General features: G+C 39.2%; 1 protein-coding gene across 2 annotated transcripts in view; it reads left to right on the forward strand.

Moving 5' to 3' along the window:
* Positions 1–12,172, forward strand: part of LOC141760239 (phospholipid-transporting ATPase ABCA1) — a 165,749-nt gene that overhangs the window by 23,122 nt on the left and 130,455 nt on the right. For both annotated transcript variants that reach the window (XM_074622880.1, XM_074622881.1), the window contains exons 8-10: positions 2,247–2,333; positions 2,459–2,633; positions 11,635–11,774. In XM_074622880.1, coding sequence (XP_074478981.1) covers positions 2,247–2,333; positions 2,459–2,633; positions 11,635–11,774 — 402 coding nt within the window. The remainder of the gene's footprint in view (positions 1–2,246; positions 2,334–2,458; positions 2,634–11,634; positions 11,775–12,172) is intronic.

Genomic DNA, 12,172 nt, shown 5'->3' on the forward strand with positions numbered 1-12,172 from the left:
CACTTAAAGCCAAAACATACAGGCAACATGTTATTACTGCACCAGTATCTTAATGTATCTTCATTTCTTCCATTTTGAGTGAGGAATCGTTGTCTCTCCCATAAGAATTGGAAGCTTTTAAAATTGTCATTTTCATGTCCACCTCTGTATCTTCCACTGATTTTACTAGAATGCATGCAATCAGGTGGGAATTATTTATTAGAACCAATGTTTTGTTGAATTCTTTTAAATCTCCGAGTTCCCTTTGGGATGATGAAAGCCTGCACTTTTCTTTGAGTTTATCTTTGAGCGAAAATATATGGGACAGCAAATCCAATAAATAAGTGATAAGGCAGGAAGTTCGTGGGAGAGAGCATTTGAACAATTTAAGCCCACAGGCATTTTCAGACACTGAATAAAAAAAAAACAGAAAGCCCAGACAAGATATGGTGGAAAGGCTCTTCAGCGCCGCGAGCAAATGGATGGAAAAGAACATCAAGCCTTCACACTTAAAGCTTGACGTCGCTGAATGATTGTGATAGCAACAACAACATAAAGAAAAGGACAAGGGAAGAAGTCTGGGTTTATCACTGAGGTAGTGAGTGGCATGGGGTGATTTAGACAGTGCTTCCACAACTTTGTTTGGATTACTAGAAATCATTTCAGAACACAATGCTCAAGGAAGACGGTAAACAATTTGCATTTGAATGTTTTTGCCCCTCAACAGAGGTCATTCAAATGTCAAAGTGTTTTTGATAGCTTGATCTCCTCTGCAGTTCATTAACTCAACAAATCTGAACTAAATATGTATGGTTACATCATTCTTGTAGAATTACTTTTCTAATCGGCTTACCTGGTTAGCACAAAAAAACATTGAAGTCTTCAGGTGTAACAAAGTGCAGAGGGAATTTAGTTTAACAAATGAGCTTGAGAAATCGGTTTTGTGCCACGGTTCATTTTATATACCGCTTAATGTGGCATTGCTGAAATCTCTCTCCTTCCATTGATTGGTGATTTTCAGCTATTTTACTCAAAATTGTCTGAGGCTCCTGTGCTTTCTTACTTAGTCTCCTTCTTCGTGTCTGCTCTACACACACCGAGAGTAAAAGTGATCCTAAATGAATGTACTCGAGACTCAATCAATAGCCAGGCTCTTGTCCACAATGTGCTTGAATGGGCTTCTATATTTGTGAACGTTTTTATTTTAAATACGAATGCACTATAACCTTTCTTTATACGTCTCTCAGCCTTCTGATCTGCTCACTCCTGGTCTTTCTGGACCCGTGTCTTGCATACGTTCCTCAGCTTTGTAATTTCATTTGCTGAAAGCCTATAGAAGCACTCCAAGTGTAGCTTTGACTTGACACTTGATGCATGAAAATGACTGGTTAAAAGGGCATGCCATTTAGTTCTTGTAATTGGACTCATACTGTGCACCTTCAGAATGTCACTGGAACACACAGTAACACTTGTCATTTTAATGCAGTTTTTATTAACCAATGCCAGGGAGGATGACGTTAGGACGCAATTTACAGGTCGAGATGCACATATTAGTGTGTGTATTGCCGTCATATAATATCTCCAGTGGAAGGGTTGATATAGAGCTGCTATTTTTTGCTAAGGTGTTGACACCACTGGTGATCTCATAAAACCAAGTCATACGCACAGCTCTAAAAATTTTAAAGGACTTCTCACACCCTGCAAACACTCTCTTCAGTCTGTTGCCTTTGGGTAAAAGACTACGCAGTATTAAGACTAAAACATCTCGCTTCCACAATAGCATCCTGAAGCATTCTAGATGCTTCACCGGCTGTATAAACAAGCAAATGCACTTTAACTTGTCACTTTAAGGGCATGAGCCATCTGGTTGAACGTTTGTATTTATTGTAATGTTACTGTATTATTATTGTGGCAGTATATTTTTGTTTCATTTGTTATGCGATTATGTGTTTTGTTGTTGAGCACAACAAAACAAATTCCAAATAAACTGCGGTTTATGTGGCAAATAATTGAATGTTGAATCATCAACGAATATATATAAATGTGGAAGTTTCAACTGTAACTGTAGCTACTGGCTATATAATAACATACATTGTATTTTTTTCGGGATAGTTTAAAAAAGAGGGAACTTTTTAAAACAATAGAATATTTTCAAAATGTCAAACATTCCTGCAAGCATAATTTCTACATTGAATTACATTAAGTTTTGGCCACTCGTGGTGGCTACAGTATTGTTCTGTAAACCAACTGTTCATGTCCTCCTTTAGGTACCTTCAGCTTTGGATCTGAATGGAACAGACACAGCCACACTGCTGGGGAAAACCACTCAAAATGCGTTACCAGTGATTGAGGAGGTTAGTGTTGCTCCTGTGTTATGCACACCGGACAGGACCATATATATATATATATATACTCTATGATAATACGGCTATTTTTCTATATCTTCAAAATTCCTGATTTTTACATTCTTGTATCTCAGATGGCCAGGTTGCAGAGCTCCATGGTCTTTAAGGCTGCTAGTTCATTGGACTTCCAAAAGAACATGTTTGGTAGTATCAATATGCTACTGTGTGGAGAGCAGCCTGACATCAGTTTACGCTCACGTAGACAGATGGATAACAACACGTCATTCTTCATTATGGGCAACAGTTCCGGTAAGTGCTGCAGCAAACTCCTTTGTAAAGCAATAGTGTCACACAGTGTGTCTCCATCATGTGTCTACATTTTAGCTTTACAGTGTATGTAATCATGGTCGCCAGGAAATTAACAAAAGGTTATTTATTTAGAAACCGGTGATAAACAGTATCATAGGACATGGCAACAGATTTTTGGTAATTTAGCAGCGGAAGGCATACAGCGTAACTGTTGCACTGGGAATTATGCTTGATCAGTAGGAGGCAGAGGATGGCATGAATCGTGACAAATCAAATCACATTTTATAGTCAGTTTAGGTGTGTTGTTTATGGACAAAGACTAAACATAATTGTATTAGCTCATGTACTCTGCACAGACAGATTCAATGGAAACCAAAGTATTCTCTGTTATCAAAATATGCACAACAACAATGGTTCCTATTTTCATGACTTAGTGGTGCATGCCACCCAGTGCAGCCAATTGTACAGGGTACAGGGTGCACAGGGTGGGACTTCTCGTTTCACACGCAGGAACAGGCACCTGTGGCACAGTTGGCACCTGCGCCGGAGCTGGAAACTGGGTTTGATTAGGAATACATTATCGGCGGCTGTGTCAGTGGGTTGGCATCACTCGTGGCCAATCAAATCAGCTCTTCTCATTCCATTTAAAAGCTGTGCACTCACTCCCCACACTGACATAATGATGTTTTCTTAATGGAGAAGAAAGTCCAGAGCAACTTGTCCCGAGTGGAAATTGATGTTGTTGTCTGGGCTGTTCAGTCACAAGGCGCAAATATATAACATCCTAAATAAGAACATATGGCAACCCCAAACTTCCCACAGAGGACAGATGGTGTCACTAAAACACTTTTTTTGGAGTTCTAAACTGTTATTTTGTACTATTCAGCAAGGGAATGCAACCACGGCAGCCTTACCGTCAGCATGTGTGTAGTCAAATTCCCCAGTGCTGTATTGATTTCACTGAACCTGGCACACTTTGGGGCAGTCCTGATGGAGTTCAGTAATGCCTTTAAAATGTCCTCGATCCGTCTAAATTGCTGGGTCCAGTGCATCCCCAGGATGCCGTTGTCCCCATACTCCTGATCCTATGCAGTGTATAAGCACGGTATAACACGGTACAGAGTATCCTCCACAGCTTTAGGCAACCAGAGTTGTGTGATTTGCAGCAGTCTGGTGCTGCTTATGAAAGATGTATATCGGGTAGCCACGTTGGAAGAATCTGTGGTATATTCACACTGCTTTGAAAATCTGGACCGCACCACCCACCTTCAGTGTGTTTGTTCTCATGGCTGCAAGGATTCAATTAATAAAAGAGGGAAGATATATTCTACAAGCATTTGTGGATGGCAGATAGAGTGGAGTACTGATATGAATCACCCTTTGATCTAACCCAGTACACACTCTGCTTTGCTGGCATTACTGCATCAAAGTGTTTTTTTCTGATGCCTAAATATGTCTAGTGGTTAAGGACTTTATATCAAAGTAAAATGGGCACACTGGACGACACACATAAAAGGTGTTTGTGATTTATGTGACTCAGTTCTGTAACAGACTAAAGGTTACTTCATGACCGTGTTGCTTTTAGTGTAAGTTTTAAATTTGAGGAACATGAATATGATATAATCAAATTGAGATTGTTATATGTTTAGAGTAATTATAATGATTAGATTATTAAATTTGTGGGGTAAAGAAATGCTATTGGTCCATTGATCCCAATTAAAACTATTAAGACTAAAAGCCTTGGATGATATTGCGTGTTTTCAGCTTCTGACTGGCTTACATATTGTTCTTCGATGATTTTCCTGTAACGCCAGTACTAATATCGGAACGCTTCATCATCCAGCACAGCTGGGTAAAAGCACATTTAGATGGTTAAGAACGTTTGGTGCATCTGGAAGTGACTTGTTTTATTCTCTTAACAGGAAATATAAGGTAAATTTAAGAGAATTTTGCTGCATGATTTTCACACACCTGAAAGTTTTAAAAAACAACTCCTGACCCTGTGTCTGATCTTGATGTATCGGTGGACCTTCTAAGACTAAGACACTTTTTATCATTTGCACCTGTTTAAGTGCACCTGATTCCATATTTAGTCATTAAAGGGATGCTAACTTTTTCCACATGGGGATAAGCATTTCTGTTTGTTATAGCTGCATAATTAATTCCCAAGTAAAGTTTTCTGCTCTAATTCTGCACATTTCATAATCTATTGTTAAGATAACATTTTCTTTAGTAACACATTATATTTTAAAATTGATTCTTTGATTGTATGTTCTTACCTGCTACATATTCTAAACTGAAAGGAGTACAATGAAAATGAAACCCAAGAACAAATATATTAAGTCATACATTTATTGTCATATATACAGTTTACTTTATACATTCTCCATATATTTAAATATATGGAAAGATTGTTCAATACATGTTGACGCTGTGCTCTAGTAATACTCAATGTACATATAAATATATATAGTCAAGCAGAAATAATTGAGAAAAGAAATAATCTAATTATTTCCCCCCAAAAAATATGCATATTTTCTCTGTGCAAAGAAATCCCTGTTTGTTACTCTGTATTAAAAAGTAAATAAAAGTAGCACAGCCATTGTTGTTGGTAGTCGGGGCAGCTTTGAAAATCACTTAATTTTTTCCATAAAGTCCTTGAGAATTAGATCTTCAATGTAACTTCTTGCAGCCTCACGCTCATTAAAGACCATGCATTCCTGTTTCATTAAATGCCTGTTCTTTGGAGACAACTGCACAAAATTAGATTTTAATAAGAAGCCTCTATTCCCTGGGAATAAAGTTACACTGCAAAGTGGAATTGCATGCTCTTGCCAGTGCAAATTAGCAAAAACATTGTATCCATCCATACAAAATAAGCACTAACATCTCTGTTAGCATGCTAATGGCTGTTTTGAATTTGCCGTGGCATTTCATTCTGTTGGTCTATGTACAGTTAAATGAATCTGGAATATGCAGCGTGTCTGCATAATGGCCAATTACAACTCCTTTATACGTGTAAAAGTACACTCAAAGGAATAGTAGAATAGCAACAATAAAGGGCAACACTGAGGTTTTGTTAATGGCTCAGCGATGTTCCCTTCCCAATTAATCGCTGACGGCGAAGGAAAACGTCTGAGTCATTATACAGAATAGTTGGGGCGGTAGCTGTTCTTCCACAACAGTAATTTTAAGTTGTTTCCATTTTTCAAAATTTGCCCAGTAGATTAGCACGAATAACAAGTGGTTACATGGCTCTGCAATGGCAAATACTTACATGTATGCATTTGTTGGAGAAATTTGTTAAAAGATCATTTGCAAATCGCATTTGGAGGCTCTAATGCACATGGTAGAGGTTGTTTTCCTCGCTGTCGTTAAAATGGACATTATTTCGGTACCATATGGAGTATTCAAATGAGCAGGCTTGCTTTTTCTCTGCAAACAGAAAACAGCCAAAGAGCTATAGCCGTGCCTGTAAAACCGGTGATTTGACTTGACCTCGTACCGTTTTCAAAGTGAAACTTTATATTTGCTGCAGAGCTTGATTTGAATGTGAGTATTTTGTACCCGCTGCAAACATCAACCTTTCAAATGAACGCATCCTCCATTGATCTGTCAAAATCATCTTTCCTCTTTCATTTAGCATTGTCCTATTTTCACTGGTGTGATTTTCCCTGACGCCGCTCATAACATTTCCTAATTATCTCGAGACGCATACTGTCTTCCTCTGAGTATTTGCCCATGGGCGTCTCTTTGAATAATTAGTAATTGGTACCCTTTGTCTCTCGCTTTAAGCACATCCCTTTAATATATACTGGAGCCGGTGAAAGCAGGATACCTGACTAGCGTGGAGTGAGAGAGGCTCGTCTTCTACTACTGAATGTCAAAGTGGCCTCTCTCTGTCTCTTGTGAGAGAGTGACTTCAATGACATTTATTCAAGCTTATTTGACTCTCTGTTGGAATGCTGCAAGATAGCACTTGATTTGAACTGCTTGTAAGAAATAAGTGCTGCATGATTGATGCATGGGGTAGTTCACTTTAGCCTGGCATGACATATTCGGTGTGTACGTCTGTCTGAGTAAGTACGTGCTTTCTCTGATTGTGCATCGCAGGAAATACCTGGAATATGAGTATTGGGAGTAATATCCTTCTCTGTGTGTGTGCGCACGTCCATGTGATTGCATGTGCGAGACAGTGTGTGAGTAGCGCCAGCGTTTGTAGTGTGTCGATGGCACCGTCTCACCGTAGTGCTGAATTGAGCCCGTCTCCAGGGTGCAACTCAAATTGATTAAATTTGCCAGGTAAGTTGAGGGGCCGACTTGAGGCTCCAAGCAATTATTTGACTGTGGCTAAACCCGGTGTAAAGAACAGATTCTCTTGTTCTTTCATACTGCTGTTTGGTAAAAAAAAAAAAGTTGAGATCTGTTGTTAAAAAAGAACTGCACAGCTCACAGCTCCGGAGAATGTGTAACCTCTGTAATCTGATGCTGCCTACAGCACACAGAATATAGAAAGTTGATATATCTTTCCCATGACACAAATATTTGAGAGTTATGCATTTGTCACTGCCACCTATATTCATGCTCCATCGTTGACTAGAATTCCTGTAATTAGCCCGATCATGTTGCTCAAGGTCCATTTGCATTGCTGTCTACTATTCTCATAATCACTTTCATAATCAGAATATATTCATAGAATAAAGTATCATACTGTATACACACAGAGGAAGTGTGTTGCAGACCCACATATTAAACTGGATGCAAAGAAAAAGAGAGCACATTATGAATAGATTAGTGCAGACCATAGGGATAGAGATAATTAGATACAGTATATGGCTCCTTGTGGCATAAAGAGTGCCCAGGACATTCTTTTAGATTGGGTGATGAGACTTGCAGCTGCAGTAGTTCACCACAGTCAGCTTTAGAGTTGTTGTGTGGAATAGCATTTACTTTGCTTATCTTCATTGTACACTGTCACACTGCAAAAGATTAGGACATGTTGGAATTGTATATGCAGTGTGCTTGACTGCACACGCTAGATGTCTGCATAGGCGCCTCAGCAGTGGAGTAAGCGGAGCAGCTGCAGGGCAACAGCGTGTTTTTGATCATACAACGTTGCTATTTTTGAACATTTGAGCTAGTTTAGATTAAAAATAATGATATCTGGTCGTTTCATATGTTGTATCAGAATTAATACATTTCCCGTCCTTAAGCTGTTTTCTCATATGACCTCCGGACACAGCGCTGGCTGGCCCTCGTGGGTGATATTTCCTCTAACGGTGCACCGCTATAGGTCGGCTGTTTCATCACCATTCATATCTATATAACCAATGTGTTTATGATTAAATTGTCCACTAGAGCACAACATTGTTTACAAGAGCACACAGTTCTTCATTGATCTAACCTCTTAATTTAGCTCACACCATCTCGATGCATTTAACTTTAAAATGCACAAGATTTTCTTCACCCACCACAGTCTCACAAAATCCTTTGGGGAAACACTGTAATATATAGCGCAATATAAACTGAGCTTTATAGTGAAAGAGCAGCTTTATTGGTCACGAAGGAAGACTGTATTGCAAGAAATGGCTATTTCAGGTGTTAATTAAATGAAATTTCCCTGCCATACCTCCCCATGCCTGTCACTAATCTTGCACCCACACTCTTAACTAGGCGCCCCTGGATGTCACTACCTGTTTATGGCAGTGATTCCCAACCTTGTGACTCCTTAAAATGAAACATTGTCTACTTGTGACGCGACCTTAAAGGTACCCTGTTGAGTTTTTTTGTAAACAAGCAAGTCAAGTTTCTTACAAATTGCATGGATCCTTGAGGTTTTGCAAAGCTGAAAGCCATGTTTACTAGCTAGCAGTCTTCTTCATCACTGCCTTTGTTGGCATATTGCCTCATTTCTTTACCACCACCAACTGTCAATCAGTGGAATAGCGTGAAACTGGTGTCAGGAATGGACCCACTCGTAAACACATTGCTCCCTAGCACCACTAGTGGTCCAAAGCTCCTCAGGGCGCCTTCAAAGTGGATGTGAGTTATAAGCAATTTAACTAAAGAGTAATTTCCGTATCGGATTGTTTCATTAGAAGGATTTGTAGAGGCCTGAAGAGATAGCAGTGTCCTGTAATTCACAAGCAAAAAAGCAAAAACGTTGTAATCCATAAACATAATTTTGTAACATTCATGTTTCTTTCTTAGCTGTTTAATCATTTTGTGCCCCCTCAGATTTGTCCTGGCACCCCATTGCAGGTCCAGACCTCCAGAAAGGGAACTACTCCTTTAAGATGATCAGTCTACTCTGCCCTCTCGTGTTCATTGTCTTTCAGTTCCCTTGATCCGTCCATTTTGGCGTCTTATTCCAGCAGAAATCTAAGCCCTTTCGTCTTACTGTTATTGAGGTACATAACATCAAATTATCTCTGATTAGTCTACTTTTCTCTTAAAACCCAAAAAGCCTACAATTTGGAGTGACAAAAGACACCTAACAGCAGAGAGCTGCTGAGCTGTGTCACACACATTTTCTTTCAAGTGTTATGATTGCAGGAAGTGGCATCTGTGCAGTCTGTGGAGGGAACAGCTGGCCAGACTCAGACTAAGGGGTGGCCATTAGCTGGCCGCACACAGACCTCCCAGGAGCACCTGGTAAAGATGGCCGGGAGGCAGAAAGGCTAACATTTAATTGCACTGAAAATGGCCGCTAAAATCTCCCTGATGGGGGAAATGGTCACCCTGGTGAGATGACAAGAAAGTGGAGGATTGAGGTTGTGGTCTTGACAGGAAGGACATAAAAAAGGACTGGGGAAAGCACTGATGTCATGACAGGTATCAGAACAAAAGGGACAGTTAGCAACAGATCAAAAAGGCAGACAGTTCTATTGACTGGCAGATGACAAAACGGAATGATCAATTGTCTGATGAAGTACCACACTGCAAGAATCACATACTTTCTGTCATAACGAGGGTGCAGGCTCAATCCAAGCACAAGCTACCTCAGGCTCCATTCCTAGCAGTGCAGGTCCTCATGTAACCTGTTCAGCACTCTCCCAAACTGGCAATATTCACGTTGGCAGATAAGTTAAATTAGTAATGATTGTACTGCCGCTGAGCATATTGACTTTCCCCCTCTGCTCCATAGAAGCTTTTCCTTATGTACTCCAGTCTGAACTCCTGGCTTGTGTTCGCCTCTGCCTGTGTGTGTTTTTAAAGTAATAATCCCAAACTTGGTGTAAATACATCCACTTTGCAACTCTCTGGTCGCTGATGCGTAATAAAGTAACAGTAACTGACACAATATCCACTATATGAGAGCTTTTCACTTTATAAACTCAGGCAGGACATTCCCAGGAAAAATCTTTCTTATGTTTATAGGATTAGTAAGCTTTCTTACCAACAACAAACTATTAGAAAACAACCTTTATCCAGAGATGTAATTACTGAAATTTTTATTTTTAGGTACACTTGGTAATTTTTGGTGATTTGGTGATTTTTTTTTTATTCAAACTACTTGGTTGAATATTGATGGCAAGGCAATTATCGAACCTTATCAATAATATTATCGTTTGAATTTGCTTTCAAGTCACAGATTTTGGTTGATACTGGTATGACTACTCAAACCCGAAGCTTTCTTTCCTAATGTAATTGCAAAAACGTTCCTGTGTCTGCAGTTGACATAAACAAAAAGTTTTTGTTGGGGGGGGGGGTAATTGTGTTAGTTTATTTTGGCGGGTTTTGTATGTGTTGAGTGGCACTATTAGCAACGTCACCAAAAATGTTTTCCCCATTTTCTCCAGAAACTCCCATCTCTCCCTAATTAAACTTTATTTATATAACTCTTTTCTTAACAAATTCCAAAGTACTATGAAGGGAATAATAGCATATAGGCAAAGGAATATACAAACAACAAGTGAAACAATAAAAACACAGAACACCAAGAGGATAAATAGAAAGAAAATATGAAATAGAGCGCAGCAGTAAAACCAGAACAAGCATTAAACATTCACAAAGGCTTTGTAATGAGTAATGATTTAAGAAGAAAAAAAGAGTTAAGATGTTGTGTGTCTGAACTCATCGCGTTCCAAAGTCATTGTTAGTTTGTCAGTCCTCTAACATGACTCATATAAAACTAGTTATTGCATGGCTAACAATACGCCATAAACTGAATAAACACTTGACTCCTGAAACTTGTATTAAAGTAACAGGAGCTGCTGTCAGTCCTGTTTGGTCAAAGTACTTGTAAAACTGTTACAAAGTGATCCTGAACAACACACTGCTATTACTACTACTACTCACGATGGCATCAGCAAAATGGAACATAAATCCTTATTCAAGGCTGTACAAAAAGGAGTCATTAGTAGCAGATAGATGTACAGTAATAGCTGTCTTTTCTGAAGTGCAGTGATTGCATCAATACTGTCTCTACGGTGTAAACTCTCGGTGCTGTTTACTTTCCAGTCATTTCATTTATTTAGCATCTTACTGGCACTGTGTGTGTGTTACTGTGTGTTGCCTCAGCATTGCAGCCAGTTTTCATGCATCCGTGTATGTGATGTTTTTTGCGTTGTCCTTTAATAGATAGATTAACATTTAATAGATTTTCTTATTTCTGCTTGTATAATGTGATTTATTTTTTTCCGACACGACTTATGAGGGAAATGTGTGTGCTTTAGTAATGAATATGGAATTAAATGGTCAAGATATAGGCTTAATTCATATTTGATGTTCTTATTTGCTTACTCCGGGTTATGAAAAGTATTGCAAAGGTTTTCATGGTAGCTACATGTGAACTTCAAGCTCATGTGCAATATTTATCATGTTTGCTTTTTGGGTGCTGCAAATTCTCTGATTCGGTTCAGATCAAACAGCTCGTTTCTCATCTTCCCTCCTGTCCCAAGAAAGAGCATATACGTACAGTTTGCACACAAGATCCACTACTTTCTTGGTCTTGGCTTGACTTTCCCTGTCTTCTCCCCTCTCCTCTTCTCTTCTATAGATGCTTTTTGTCAGACCCTTGTCGACACCCTGGAGGGCACACCTGGTCTGCGCTACATTTGGAGCACCTTCAAGCCGTTATTGCAAGGGAAAGTCCTCTACACACCTGATACACCCGCTGTTCGCCTCATTTTGAAAGAGGTAAGAAAAATGTAACATATTTACATGCACACTGACTCCTCATGCACTTGAAAAGTAGCTGCATATGTTGCTTGTATCAGTGTATAATATGAGCAAGTTTAGTGAAAGCAAAAAAACAAACAATTTATTGTTTTCTTGATATATTTGTTTATCTTCTTTGCACAGGATCAGGCCAATTGTAGGCATCAGTAATTGTGCCTCCAGTGGGGGGAATAAAAAACACTGGATGTCACACAAAGTTACCACCTGGGGAAGAAAAATAAAAACAATACAGTAGTTAGTCAGGAGGCCTGTTCATAGAACGTGGTGAATGTAATGCATTTTCATGACATGACATTTCTCCAAGATATTAGCATCATTTTGATAAGTGCATGAGCAAAACAAACAGCAGGCAGGGA

This window comes from Sebastes fasciatus, chromosome 22, assembly GCF_043250625.1.
Source record: "Sebastes fasciatus isolate fSebFas1 chromosome 22, fSebFas1.pri, whole genome shotgun sequence".
NCBI classification, from domain to species: Eukaryota; Metazoa; Chordata; class Actinopteri; order Perciformes; family Sebastidae; genus Sebastes; species Sebastes fasciatus.